The following is a 15,432-nucleotide window of genomic DNA, read 5'->3' on the forward strand; positions in this document are numbered from 1 at the left end:
TAGGCCAGGTTCTCTGCAATTCTTCTAAATATTTCTATCCCTTGTTCCCCCTGGACTGTAATTTCTGTCTGAGTGGGCTAGGCTTGAGTCCAACAGTACATCTTACCTGGGGAATGGCCCTGGAACAGCTCCTCCAGGTGTAAAGCATCACTGCATACTCATGCCCTTCCTCCAGCATTTCATTCTGGAAGACAGACACATATTTTGGCAGAATGGCAGTGCTGGTTACCACAAAAAACCAATTACACTTCAACCAACTGCACACCGAGTCTCCTTTAGTGTAGGCAGCTGTGTATAATCTATGGCACTTACCATGCTTGAGTGCACTGTAGCTTGTTCAATATACCTAGCAATGCCAGTTACAAAGGCATTTCTGTCCTCAAAATTGGTGTCAAAGTTGGCCTGAGAGCAAATCAAAAAGCAAGGGTTAATGCCACTCGCAGTTAGAGCAAGCTCTCACACAGAGAGTAACACTTATTTGATAGCTGGAACACATAGATTTATTATGCAGTCACTACAGTGTCATTGTCTTTTATCACCTCAAGTAATTAGTCAACAAGGGAAGCCATAGTAGCAGGTTTTAATAAACCGTATGGTGTGGTCATTCACAAGGCAGCAGCCAACAACCTGGATGAGTGAATTCATGCTTATTTGATCATTACTGTGCTTAGAATGCACACCTATAACCAATACATGTTTCCACAAGACAGCATGGAAAGGGAAGCAAAGGGATCATAGCTCTGTCTGAAAGATAGTCAATCAATCTCAGGAAGGAAACTATTTTACAAGAAAAGGTTCCCGTGCTTTCACCAGGGTCAGCATCAGTCAAACTTTCCCCAGAGAAAGCATGCAATGCAAGAGAGGGAAATATATATATATGAGGGAAGAGTACTGAAACTTTATTAAGGCCTGTAATCTCAGTGGTATAAGCTCTCTTCCACCTCAGTCATTTTTTATTATCTAAATAGTCAAAACAGAAAGAAATTGAGGCATAGGATTTAATCACCCTCAGCTTCCCTCCTCCATCCCAACCTTTCAGCTTCTTGCTCTGTTGAAAATATTTAGACCAACACAGGAAACAACTTCCCTGATTTTTTTTGTAACTTCTTATGGAAGAATTTATTATTAAAAGAGCATGGTGTAGCATCAGCTCATGTAGCACTGACCAGTTGTAGCAGAAGATTTACACTGGTTGCACCACGTGATACTTTGGGTCGAACTTGGTAACAGATGTGAGCAGTGGATATGCCACTTTGCATGTTTGCAAAATACTTCACTACAGCCTATTTGTGTCAGCCATCGGCCATAGCAATAAAAGAACATTGGGATGTACAGAGAACAAAATAAAAAGTCAATTATATAAAACACAGTTTAGGGTCATGAATCAGCAATCAAATAGTGGACCTTCTTCTGATTGCCCCAATTAGAAACCTTGCAACCTTTGCAGTCATCCATTGTTGCTTACTGTATTACATATTTCCCCAATCACAATGTTTTCTGCTTGACTTCATAATACCATGAACTGCAGAAATGAATGGCAAAAGCATGCAGGCCCTAGAATAAAATGTTTGAAGACCTGCTGTTTACCTGGTACATGATAGACGATGGAGGTGGCTCAATGCATGGCTGCTGATCAGGTAATGGCAGCTCCTCCAGCAGGTCCACATTGGACAGAGCATCCTCCAGTGTTACGTGAGTCGTCATGGCTCCAAGCTTTCAGACTCACAACTAAACTCAAGGAAAATAAGATTATGTTAGAGAACCAGTGCCAGAAAACTTAGGGATTCAGAATAAATGGAATCAAATTAGACAACAGGCTAACATGCAAACACATGTCCCATTAAAACCAGTGGGAATTAAGCAAGATGTAACTATGGATTAGAATGCAGACTGGGCTGTAATACTATACACACTTAGCCCCAATGTTCACCAGGCCAACAACACTCCATATACTGCTGAGTAAACTCGCATAGGACAAAGCTGCATGGCTGCATTTCCAAAGGGAAACCGCATTAAGATAGCCTGCTGGTAGCCCACATGTGGATCATTGAGATCATTAGGAAAACCATGTTGACTTGATTTGATTTACATACACAAGCAGTTAAGACAAGACTACACCACAATCATATGGTGGGCAGGTAGATAAATGTTTTTGTCTTGAGAGAGATAAAAGAGACACAGATGAGAGGTACAAGGATAATTCGTAGCTTTCTAGTACCTTGTGTATCTAAAGATCTTGTGACTACCTTCTGCATGCTATTTGTGCAATAGTAACCTTGTAATGTGGTTACCATACTATGGGCCAACAGCACACCATTACTGTGGTGCAGCCGCTTTAAGAAGCATTGCTTCACTGTCTTAAACTATTTCCATACACAAACAGTCCCGAGTAACACTCTGGGAACTCTGCTCTGCTTTTTAAAAATGTACAAACTTTATAATTTCATGTACGTATGGAGTCCCCTGAGTATGGAGAAACCAACCCCGTTTATCAGAAGAGAAGTCCTCAATGATAACACTTTCACAAGTGACATCCAGAAAACATTTCCCTTATTTTGCAGTATCTTTCAAAAGCTTCTACTTATCCAGTTGATTCAACTGGAATGATCATGTGCTTCTTTTAATATTCTGTGTACTTTATTTTTCACATCAGAAAAAGGAAACAACCAACTAATGTCTACAGTACTTGCGCAGGCACCTGCAGAGTGGTGGGAAAGTGTGGTTATATCTGCAAAGGAAACACAACCTTGAGAGAACACGTGCAGATTCAGTGCAGCAGATACACTGGCATTATTGCTCAATAAAATAAATGCCTCTTCTACTTCTGTTTATGAGGTTTTATCAATTAAGTTTGGCCTCTGTCAATATAACCCAGAGGCCGACATTGCTGAATAAACTAATTATTATTCCTGAGTCTGTAAAATTCTGATAATTCATCCGAGCACACTATACAACTGTTGAATTATCTTTACATTCCCATGGGGCATTTTAGATTGGATCAAACAACTAATTGATTCTTTAGAGGACAAACTACATTCTCTGAAGTCTACTGAATGGGGAGTTGGGGGGGGGGGAGAGATGTGCAAACGTGTCTATGTCTAGCAGAGGAATGTGTTTCCTCCCCTTGTATCAGGGTACAAGGACTTATGGATGTCTATTTATCTTTATTTATCTGTGGACCAGTAGGCCCTGCAAAACTGTAGTGTTCTTCAAGGCTCTGTTATTTAATGTGTGTTACAATCTCAAGTATGGAAGGGACAACAGATGGACACAACGATCAGATGAGGTAATTCTGAAAAGGTCCTTATGGCAAGTGTGATAAACAGCTGTCACAGCAAAGCAGCTGCCTGCCTAGGCTTTGTGGTCAGTGATTTACAAGAAAAGGTTTCCAGAAGGAAGAAATATGGGTCACACCAACTATTCTCATTTTGAAGGAGCTGAACTGGAACTCCTTACACATTCATAGAACCCAAGAGCTTGCATTTCGTTGCCCCTGGGAGCAAGCCCAAAGGTAGGCGGAGTAGCAATCCTCTTGAGGAATACACACATTATAATAATATTCCCTCAGAGCTACTGAGGTGAATGACTCTTGTTTATCTCACTGCAGTCTTGCATGAAATGAGGTTATTTCCCACAGTTCGATTCTGTCACATTTTTATTCTGTGCATCTCGGGGCTGGTTCACACCTACTGATAAATGTGCAAACCTGGCATTGAGGTTTCCCTGCCAGGTGATGTGAGGTGATATGAAAGTCCTATTTAAGGTGCCTGATATGTGATAACACTTAGTGTTCAGCAGCTGGAGAAGAGGGCTGGAGTGCCTCAGAAAGTGGCCATTAGTCTCAGAACTGGAATGTTGCATGTGGACAAGAGCATCTCTTTCTGACATGAACATTAATTGTTTTGGTCACGCAGAGAAGCTTAGAAAACAATAACAATAAATTTCTTGTAGTTGCTGGATTGTTCCATGTTACATAACGTCTGCAGCCTATTTATAATAGTCCCTTTGGTTTCTGGGCATAAGATACACGACTAACAATGCAATCCTAATCATGTCCACTTAGAAATCTTATTGCATTTAGTAGAGCTTACTCCCAGGTAAGTGGGCTTAGGACGGCAGCCCAAGTTTATCTTTACAAAACCACATTAGAAAGCAAAATATCTTCAGTGCAAACTCCATCCCACATAGCAGATTTCATGCTGTGCTTCTGCTCCACATATTTCTTTGTGCATGTGCTCATGAAATGAAGGAGACTACATGTGCGTTTAACGGCTTCATGACATGGAGAGGTTCAGCAGGCATGGCTGCTCCTGTCACTGCTGGTTGCTTTGAGATGCTGTTTTCTTTGAGGGCGGAAGTTTCACTGGCAGAGTCTCTATGTGAAAATGCTGTTGAAAGTAAAGGAAGCTAGGGCAGGTCTGAAGCTAGAAAGCCTTGCTTACAACATGGCCGAGTATTGTTATCACTCAAATATTGCTTCTTACAAAAGTTTGGCTGTAATACGGAAAGGGGAAAGGATGTACTATTCCCCTCTAAAGTAGCACCATTGTTCATGGATATCATTACCCCAAACAGACAAAAATATTTAAATGAGAACAGTGAAGCAAAATATATGAATATTCTGCATAATTAGAATTGCCAGGTGTTTTTTTCTGGCTTGGTCCCTGTGATTTTAAGAGCCATATCTGCATGCAGAAATGTTAACAGATGAAGCTTTCCCCACCATTTAATTTCCCTACCAAGAAAAATTGCCCCAGCAACATATCTGACCCTTGGGCAGCTGTTCAAAGCACAGGAGCCCTTTCGGGGGGGCGGGGGGGGGGAATGGCAACCCTACCTACAATTGATTCAACTTGAAAAAGCTTACACACTAATCTCATGTCTTTTCCTTTTCAATTCATGATTTTAAGGAGAGATTTTTGTTGCTATAATGGTAGAATTATCAAGCTTTCCCACATGAGCCAAGAACATCTGCTACTTAGTGCCGCCGCTGTCATCATCTCCACAGCCATAAAAGCCAAATAGTTCCTTCTTTTTTCCAGTGATACTGCAATGGGGTCACTGGGTCAGTGATCCTCAAAAGGTCAGCAGGGGGTATTAGCCAACAGAAGCCATCTGTGCCTCGTGGGTTTATACGGGACAGAGCTGACAAAGCGAGTGTTCAGAAGAGAAAACAGGATGGGGTGGGAGGGATATAAACTGTACTCTTTGTGGTTCATGTATAGGTGCAATACTTCCTGCACCGTCATGCCTGACTGACTACTGTTACAGCACCAAGCTCTCAACAGATAACTACATACTTTCTACACTAGAAGTGGATTGCATCAGCTAACTTGAAAGAGGGGACTTTTTCCATTCCCCCCCCCCCACAAAAAACACAAGGAGACTTTTGACCTTTCACACAGCACATACTCTGCTTCAAATTACATGATGAAGCACAGAAGACACTATCTCCAAAAAATCTTAAGTGATCCGCCCCCCTTTCTTAAAAATTATTTTCTGTGCAATGCCTTCTGTTCTTCACAGAATACCTAAAAAGAGTATTTAAGTATTTCCAGACATCACAAAGCCAGCCTAGACCAGCAACTCCCTAGGCAAAATTAGCACTAGGGTAGGATGACCTTGTGCTGTCTGGAAGCACTTGTTCCATGATGAACATGGGAAAACTACTCAATTGGTCTGGGGCAATTGCTTTCATAAATGTGCAGTCACCATCCTATGCAGATCAAAAGAATAGCTCCTCCATGTTTAACAAGGAGCATGTGATTCAGAAATCAACTTGGAACAGCTCCATCTTCAACACTGCAGAATTCCAAAAAACAAAGTTGTGATTGAACAAGATAGTCAAAGAGTCAAACTACTAGAAGACATTTGAATAGCAGCAGGTAATCATCAAAATGCTACCTGCAAAACGGATAATTCAAGCAGGTCAACCAACACACACACACACACACACACACACACTGCAAAACAACAACACAAAACTGCCTCCAAGTAAACCATTAGGAATCAAAACCGTCACTTAGCAATTCTGACCTAAGGAATAGCCCTTCTCAACCTGAGCATCAGTCATGAGCCTGAGAAATACAATACCATTTTATATGCCAAAGGAAATGTTATAGGGACTGTTCGAAACTCTCCATTCACAAGTCACATTCCACATGTGGGAACCGCTCAGGCACAACCAAGGCAAGGTTTCTGGTCCCTTCCCTTGCGCATGAGCCGGTCTTTGAGAAGTGGAGAAGCGTCTTTCTTTTCTGGCCTCAGAGTCACCTGAGTTCTACATAATACATTGCTATGGTGGTAGAGTTGCTGCTGTGACCATAGGTCAGACTATGGCCAACTCATGGGTTCTGACCCACCTGTGGAAGACCATTGGAATATTGCAAAGAAGCTACAATATAATTGAGGCACACATTTACGGAACTACCATCAGCCTAAAGTTTTCAGAACAGCCACATTTTTAATACCACTTCTCATCTCATTCTCTCAGTTCTATGAATTAATATATGACATTCGTTCCCACCACACATCCCTATGCTATCACTTTAGATAGCATAGGGATACTGCTTTACTAAACACTTTATACCAAGAAGAACAATTAGGGGATCCTAGTGGTGCTGTAGAAATACCTGTCGCTTTGATGGATGACTATATATTTATGCTAAGCCAGGACATGGAAGCTATGCAATTAAAGCACTTCCTATAAGCACACATTACTTCTTATGAAATAAAATTCTGCTCAGTAACAATAATAATAATAATAATAATAATAATAATAATAATAATAATAATAAATTTTATTTATACCCCGCCCTCCCCAGCCAAAGCCGGGCTCAGGGCGGCTAACAACAATAAAAACAATCCAACATTCTAAAAACTTTTCACCATAAAATCAATCAGAAACAAATTGATGGCAACCAGCAAGCAGGACCCTGTGCAGATTGCCAGAGGAGGGGGTCAGGCTGCGCCCTGACCAAAGGCCTGGTGGAACAGCTCTGTCTTACAGGCCCTGCGGAAAGATGTCAAGTCCCGCAGGGCCCTAGTCTCTTGTGACAGAGCGTTCCACCAGATTGGTGCCACAGCCGAGAAAGCTCTGGCTCTAGTTGAGGCCAGCCTAACCTCTCTGAGGCCTGGGACCTTCAGGATGTTTTTATTTGCAGACCGTAGGTTTCTCTGTGGGGCATACCAGGAGAGGCGGTCCCGCAGGTACGAGGGTCCTAGGCCGTGTAGGGCTTTAAAGGTTAAAACCAGCACCTTAAACCTGATCCTGTACTCCACCGGGAGCCAGTGCAGCTGATATAGTACTGGATGAATGTGATCTCGCAGTGACGACCCCATAAGGAGTCTCGCTGCGGCATTCTGCACCCGTTGGAGTTTCTGGGTCAGTCTCAAGGGCAGCCCCACGTAGAGCGAGTTACAATAATCCAGTCTGGAGGTGACCGTCGCGTGGATCACAGTGGCTAGGTCAGGGCGAGAGAGATAAGGAGCCAACTGCTTAGATTGGCGGAGATGAAAAAAAGCCGCCTTTGTTATAGCTGTAATCTGCGCCTCCATAGAGAGGGAGGTATCGAAGATTACACCCAAACTCTTAACGGACGATGCTGGCACTAGTTGCACCCCCGCAAGAGATGGGAGTTGCCCCCTCAATCCCATATCGCCCCGTCCCAGCCAGAGGACCTCTGTCTTCGAAGGATTTAACTTCAGCCGGCTCCCACGAAACCATCCAGCCACAGCTTCCAGACATCTGGTCAGTGTGTCTGGGGCCGAGTCAGGATGGCCATCCATCAACAGATAGAGTTGGGTGTCATCAGCATACTGATGGCAGCCCAGCCCAAAACTCCGGACAAGCTGGGCGAGGGGGCGCATAAAGATGTTAAAAAGCATCGGAGAGAGAATCGCACCCTGAGGCACTCCACACATCAGGGAGTGGCGCGATGACAATTCCCCTCCAAGCGCCACCCTCTGTCCCCGACCAGAGAGAAACGAGCGCAGCCATTGAAGGACTGTGCCCTGGATCCCCACGTCGGCAAGGCGGTGGTCCAGGAGTTCGTGATCGACCATGTTGAAGGCTGCTGACAGGTCTAGAAGAATCAGCAGCCCCGACCCGCCTCGATCCAGCTGCCTGCGGAGATCATCTGTTAGGGCGACCAGAGCCGTCTCGGTCCCATGACCAGCGCGGAAGCCGGACTGGAATGGATCGAGAGCTAAGCTAATGAAACATCCACCAAATTATTTGAAAATGCCCTCTTTCATTGTTGTCTACAAAGCGTGACATTAGTTATTTATTTAAGGGGCATATACTGTACTACACTTTCTGAGTGTCCACATAGTACCTTCTCATACAGTATTTTAAAATGCAAACACATTCCATAAAACCTTTTAAAAGTCAGCAACAATAAAAAATGTTAAAATCACCAGCTTAAAACTTTAACTGAGCCTTAACCTAGTTAACTCATTATGTCCCCCTCTATCAAAACCTATTTTTTTAAAAAAAAATGTGTGAGATGGGGGTCTGCCTAATCACTACAGAACTGCATTCCATAATTTCAGGTTATATACATTTGCTCATCAGTCTAACTGCCTTTATAGGCAGGCACTGAAGTCAGTCCTCTGAGTTCTTAAGCTGTGGGCATGACCATATGGCTTCAAGTGATCCTTTAAATAACTTTATTGGCTCCAAACCATTCCGGGCTTTAAAGGTAATAACCAGTACTTTAACATGGGTCCAAAAATGCACTGGCAACCCAATCAAGGTAGCATGTGCTGACCACCTGCCCCCTGCTGATAACCAGATGGCTATGTTCTACATCAGCTGAAGTTTCTGAAACAGATTCAAAGGCAGCCCTATGTGAAACACATTACAGTAGCTCATGCACTGCTAATTCTTCCTAATGGGCCTCTATGGGTTCTAAGGTCTGTTTCATGAAGCCCACACACAGGACACCCCTCACCACACAAAACAGTTGGACGACACTGAGGTGGACAACGCTATATCACAATGGTGATGGACAAAGATGATTTGTTCACTATTATCACCATCACAGGCCAAGACATCATTGTATTAGGTCATTTTGGCTACAAGTCGTCTGACACCCTGTGCTCTAGCCGTGGAGCCTATCACTTAATTACTCTAAGCTCCTACAAGTATATAGGAGCTGATGGGACTCTGCAGATGGCCAGCGCTGACAGCCCAGGTCCCTCTGGTTCAATCAGCCAGCAAGGATGGAGCATCAAAACCATCCCAGACCCCTGGGAAGCTTACAGGTCAAACCTGATCAAGTAATGACATTATCACCTGTTCCAGACAGAAGGAGTGAGTTCTACAACATGCACTGGCTGAGATATAATCTAAGACAGGTCCATGATTGTCATGGAGGCCATGAATTCCTGAACTACACCAGACACCTTGGCTTTTATGTTGAAATCACCCAGAACCATCCACTTCATGATCCTCTGCCCTGTACCGCAAATGCATTGATGTTTTCCCTGTGCTGACTCCTTTCTTTCCTTCCCAGGAATATAAGGCGGTAGAGACGGAGACAATTCCTTGTTACACCCCTAAAGGGACACCCCCCTTCTTCTCATAGTTGAAATGTTAGAATATACATATCTAATACAAGTTGAAATGGAAGACCCAATGACTGCATTTGGATGGGACACTAAACTATGATTTAGCATTAAGTGCACAAGCCTTGAGCTTGCACACTTCTCCAGCTCCCTCTCTTCTCGGGTGGCCACAAGGAATACAGAAGTTTCCATTTCCATCTAACCAGAGTTACTTATTATGTCAGAACAACTCCAGGTGCATACCCTGGTTCTTCTCCATGGGTACTGTGGTGTATCTAATTTCCCATTCTGGCTGCAGTTTCCAACATAGCACCAGAAGCCACTGCAAAAAATCTTCCAACTTTCAGGAATAGCATTTAACTCTTGTTCGGATTTTAAATGACTGTACGCTGCCTTTGGGGAGTGGAAAAGTGAGGTGCACATAATAAATAAAATAAAATAAAAAGCTAAAATGAGGTTGGGGAATGCGAAGGATTGCAGGAAAACAAAACTTAACTGTAAGAAAAACAGATGATCTAGAATATATGCAGAAATGCACACAATGACATCACAGGGAGACTTCTAAAACACTCTAGAAGAGTGTGGTTAGTTCGTTGGTAGGTAGGTTGGTAGGGGCAGTTTCCTAAATGACTTCTATGAAGAGGTGCATCTCTCACTCTGAGAACTGCTGTGTTGTGCAAAGCTTGATTTTAAAATAGTTGGAGCCAGCTGATTACTTACATTTAAGCAACCAAAAATCATCTACACATCCTGAGGTGCAGTCCACTGTCTAATAAAACAAATAACACCTGATCACAGCTTGCCTTCCTTTCCATTTCCTGCAGGTCAGTTCAACCTCATTACTTAAGATTATTGTGATGTGAAACCCCACAGCCCCAGCCACCACAATGACAGCAACAGATGGCTCAGAGGCCCCCTCTGAATCACCAACAATATCCTTTTCAGCTACAACTTCAAATTCTGGTTTGTTCGTTTATTTATTTATTTACATTTAACTCCCACTAGGCACATATGGGGAAAAAGAGTCCAGAGAAGCTCCATCAGAACTCACCCACTTCTATTTGCCCTTCTCATGTTTCCCCCCCTCTCAGATCTCAGCTGTGACTTGTGCAGCAATTCTCTGCAAAACCAATTCATCTCCTGTCATCTGGGACCTTCTTGGCCCTATAAACTAGCTAATTCATTTCCAACCCACTCACACCTTGTGGGTTCAAAAGTTTGACTCAGACAAATGCTTCTCTATAACATTGTTTAAATGTATTCTCAAGGATGGAATGCAGATATGAGTGTACATGACACAGGACAGGGAAAGTTTTTTTTTAAAACCAAGCTTGATTTACCAAATATATTTTGAGTGAATTACAGTACCTCTAATTCTACAAAGTTAAAGTCCACATATCTCATTGGCTCCAACTGCTTCTTTCAGTATGATCTGCAGCATTGTTTTTTCAACTATGTTTATTTGCACCTTCACCTCTACCACTTAATCATCTTTTTTATTTTATTTTTCCAGTTTTGACAATGTGCATGCTTGCTGTGAATCCACATCATTTCCCTTTGAGCATTTTCCATTCGCCTCCCACACCCTGATCTATCTCTGCCTATGCACCACACCTTCAATTTCCCAACCAAAAAGACAGAAATAAACAACAAAAGCAACAACAACAACCCCACAACCACCTAATGACTAAATTACTGACCAACTGTGCAAGGGAATGACAAGCTACGATTTGATCCTGGAAGCCACTGCTTAATTAAACCATATGTGCTCGTTAAGAAAGACAGAATAAGCATTTCATTTTTGCAGAGAATCCTGGGAACCACCACAATTTTTTCCACCCCTACCCCTCCCCACCATAGGAAACAAACCAATCACACGGAACTTGCTTGGTGCTCTATAATAAACAAGGAGGCCTTGAAATATCCCAGGTAGCTCGAGGCATTCTGGGAGATCTCTTGGAAAATCCTTCCTTCGGAACCCAAGCTGGGCCTAATTTATTTCGGCACCTGGCCACCTGCGACACACACACACCCCACCAGGCCTACATCCATGCTTTGAAATGCACCCTAGCAAGCGACACCCCCCCTTGCAAAAAAAAATATATACGGGCGGGGGAGGAGAGCCCGGGGTCTTGCCAGAAGCCTGTTGCAAACCCGTTTGAATCATGGCAGAGCTTTGCAGTCTCATGGTTCAACGCCCTTCAAGCAAAGCTGTCATAGTCGGCCCTTGGGAGGTAACGGGCTCCCAGGCTTGGCAGGGGGGAGACCCCTCCTGCCCAAACACTGCCCAGATTTCCCCCCACATCAAACCACCATCACCTCCTTCCGCCACGGTCGGCGGCCGAAGCGAGCAGATGAATGAATTGCGGGCAGGGGCGGGCGACGGATGTTGACGAAGGTCCGCCGTTTCTGTCGCCGGGAGGAAAACTACCCCGCACCTGCGTCCTTATATGTATATATATATAAATGCAACCCCCACCCCCACGTCCTCCGGGCCGCAGACCCTTCGCCAAACCGAGACAGCCGCGCGCCAAGAGGCATCTTCCCACCCCGCCGCCGCCTTAGTCGTGGCCGCTCCTCCTCGTGCTCGACAGCGGCTCCCCCAGCCGCGCGCGCCGGGATGCCATCGTCGTCGCGCCCCCAGGATCCCCGGCTGCGGGGTGGCGGGATCCTCCGGTGTGGGGTTTTTTTAATTTATTTACCTGGCCTTGGAAGCGAGGATGCTGCCGGCCTCTGCGGCTGGGCTCTGGCGCGGGATGCAGCAGCGAGCGGCGGGCAACGGAGGAGGCAGAGATGCTGAGGCGCCGCTGCTGCCACCACTCGGCAGTCTCCACCTTCGCCGCCACAGCCTCGGCCTCCTCCTCCTCGGATCTATTCGTGTCACACACAGGCACACACACATACAGTCCTAGGCAGACAGGCTCCCTCTCTCTCCCCCTCCCTCCTTTTCACACACACGCACAAAGAGCAGGAAATGGCTACAGCTTGCGCGCTTCCTGAGCTCTTGTGCTCATCGCCCCCCACCCCGGCGCGAGAAAGAAACCTGCCCCCCCCCCCCCGCAACCTCCGCCCTGCACGCCTCGCCTCCGCAGCGTGCACCGACCGTGTCCCCCTGTCAGGCAGCAACTGCACCTGTTAACGACAGGGGACTGGAGTTTCGCGGGTTGTGAAACCACCACCCCCCCGCAAAGCCCGCCCTCCTTGAAACTGCTGGAGGAATGGGCTTTGCTGCTGGAGCAAATTCTGTAGGCAGACTCAGGGAAGGAGGGGAGAAGAACGACAGAAATCGGCGGCATGAGCAGCAACTGCGCGTCCGCTTGCTTGCTTGCTTGCTTGCTGTGAGAAAGAGTGAGCGCCTGCCTGTTGGCCTCGGCGTTTCTCTCATCTTAAGGGCTGAATAGAGAAGCAGGAGGCTCCAAAAAGAGTGAGATAAGGCAATCAGTTTAAACATGGGTAGGCAAACTAAGATCCTGGGGCCGGATCTGGCCCGCGGACGGTCCGGGAATCAGCGTGTTTTTACAAGAGTAGAATGTGCCCTTTTATTTAAAATGCATCTCTGGGTTATTTGTGGGCCTGCCTGGTGTTTTTACATGAATAGAATGTGTGCTTTTATATAAAATGCATCTCTGGGTTATTTGTGGGGCATAGGAATTCATTCATTATTGTTGTTCTTTACTCGTTTAGTCGTGTTCGACTCTTTGTGACCCCATGGACCAGAGCACACCAGGCACTTCTGTCTTCCACTGCCTCCCGCAGTTTGGTCAAACTCATGCTGGTAGCTTCGAAGACACTATCCAACCATCTCGTCCTCTGTCGTCCCCTTCTCCTTGTGCCCTCCACCTTTCCCAACATCAGGGTCTTTTCCAGGGAGTCTTCTCTTCTCATGAGGTGGCCAAAGTATTGGAGCCTCAGCTTCAGGATCTGTCCTTCCAGTGAGCTCTCAGGGCTGATTTCCTTCAGAATGGATAGGTTTGATCTTCTTGCAGTCCATGGGACTCGCAAGAGTCTCCTCCAGCACCATAATTCAAAATTCTTCGGCGATCAGCCTTCTTTATGGTCCAGCTCTCACTTCCTTACATCACTACTGGGAAAACCATAGCTTTTACTATACGGACCTTTGTTGGCAAGGTGATGTCTCTACTTTTTAAGATGCTGTCTAGGTTTGTCATTGCTTTCCTCCCAAGAAACAGGTGTCTTTTAATTTCGTGGCTGCTGTCACCATCTGCAGTGATCATGGAGCCCAAGAAAGTAAAATCTCTCACTGCCTCCATTTCTTCCCCTTCTATTTGCCAGGAGGTGATGGGACTAGTGGCCATGATCTTGTTTTTTTGATGTTGAACTTCAGACCATATTTTGCGCTCTCCTCTTTCACCCTCAATAAAAGGTTCTTTAATTCCTCCTCACTTTCTGCCATCAAGGTTGTGTCATCTGCATATCTGAGGTTGTTGATATTTCTTCCAGCAATCTTAATTCCGGCTAGGGATTCATCCTGCCCAGCCTTTCGCATGATGAATTCTGCATATAAGTTAAATAAGCAGGGAGACAAAATACAGCCTTGTCGTACTCCTTTCCCAATTTTGAACCATCATTCATTATTATTTTTCAAAATATAGTCCGGCCCCCCACAAGGCTGAGGGACAGTGGACTGTCTGAAAAAGGTTGCTGACCCCTGAGTTTAAGCCTCACCTGTGCAGCATTCAGCCAGCCCTAGGTTGTCAAGTGTATGCTTCTTATTTCCACCCTTTCTTTACCTAAAAAAAAGGGGGAATCACACACCCATAAGTGTGTGGAAATGAAAAGGCAGCCCAATACAAAACAAGTGAAAAGGAAATCAAGTGAAAATGAAAAGGTAGCCAAATAAAAACACTCCAAAAATCTTCACAAGACCAGGTACAGAAGCTAAGGGAAAGAAAGAAGGTAGGGTAGGAGAGGGGAAATTGAGGCATGAAAGGGCAAAAAGGATAAATTAAACCTCAAGAGGAATTTCACAGGGCTTAAGAAGAGTATAATTTTAAGGAATTCAAACTGTAATACAATAAAATGCAATATATAAAAAACAAAGGAAGCAATTTGGGAACAATTTAGGAAAAAACTGTTTTCAACCCTGATCAGATCTGCCTGTAAATCACAACCAAGTTCAATTGGGCTTTTTTGTTTTGTTTTAAACCCAACATGTTTTGTTTAGGTTTTAGTGGCCTTGTTTAATGTACTTTTAATGTATTGAGATTAATGGATATAATTTAGTCATAGCTATTATTTCATTGAGTCTACTCTGAATATGGCTAATCTTGGATTTTTCTGATGTTTTATTATTATTTTGTTTGGGAATGATTAACAAAATGTTTGACACAAGGTGCTCATTTATTTACTAATCCAAAACGATTTCAAAAAATGTGTAACAGCAAGACTTTTATGCAAAACTATGTACAGTATCAGATTATTATAATTCCTTTACACCGAGGACAAGCAAGTCCTGAGTTGTACATTGAGGGGACAACTCTGAAATGCAAGAGCAAGATACAGCTCCACCTCTTTGAGGGCAATGCCATTGTTGCGCCCATAAGCTAGGTTTAAGGTACCATTTAGCTTCTAGCTTTCGTATCTCTGTTTTTAACACTGTCAAAGATAACTCTGCAGCAAAGTCTCTCTTCCATAGGATACAGCCTGGGCCTTGATTTAGCTGCAATGGTCTTATGCAACAATTGTGGTCCTGGATGCAGATGTACTTGCACCAGAAATACATTCAGTCAGTTAAGTAGAGCCTGGATGAGATGTGTCTGGACTATGGACATTAACACATGGAACACATGTAGGCTGCGTTTACCAAGCATAGGCAAACTCTGGCCCTCCAGATGTTTGGGA

General features: G+C 44.4%; 2 protein-coding genes across 5 annotated transcripts in view; both read right to left on the minus strand.

Annotated features, from left to right (window-relative positions):
• Positions 1-12,629, minus strand: part of CYFIP2 (cytoplasmic FMR1 interacting protein 2) — a 64,848-nt gene extending 52,219 nt beyond the window's left edge. For 2 of the 4 annotated variants that reach the window (XM_083422550.1, XM_083422551.1), the window contains exons 1-4: positions 12,273-12,549; positions 1,588-1,728; positions 313-402; positions 107-184 (exon numbers count right to left, since the gene is read on the minus strand). In XM_083422550.1, the coding sequence (XP_083278676.1) occupies positions 107-184; positions 313-402; positions 1,588-1,704 (285 nt within the window). In that variant the 5' untranslated portion in view covers positions 1,705-1,728; positions 12,273-12,549. Of the gene's footprint in view, positions 1-106; positions 185-312; positions 403-1,587; positions 1,729-11,889; positions 12,007-12,272 lie in introns of those variants that run through there. The other 2 variants (XM_083422548.1, XM_083422549.1) reach the window with 2 other exon arrangements.
• Positions 12,630-14,912: 2,283 nt separating this feature from the next.
• Positions 14,913-15,432, minus strand: part of ITK (IL2 inducible T cell kinase) — a 36,553-nt gene continuing 36,033 nt past the window's right edge. The window contains exon 18 of the mRNA XM_083423151.1: positions 14,913-15,410. The gene's annotated coding sequence lies outside the window, so the exon portion shown is untranslated. The remainder of the gene's footprint in view (positions 15,411-15,432) is intronic.

This window comes from Podarcis tiliguerta (genome assembly GCF_965153285.1).
Source record: "Podarcis tiliguerta genome assembly, chromosome: 2".
NCBI classification, from domain to species: Eukaryota; Metazoa; Chordata; class Lepidosauria; order Squamata; family Lacertidae; genus Podarcis; species Podarcis tiliguerta.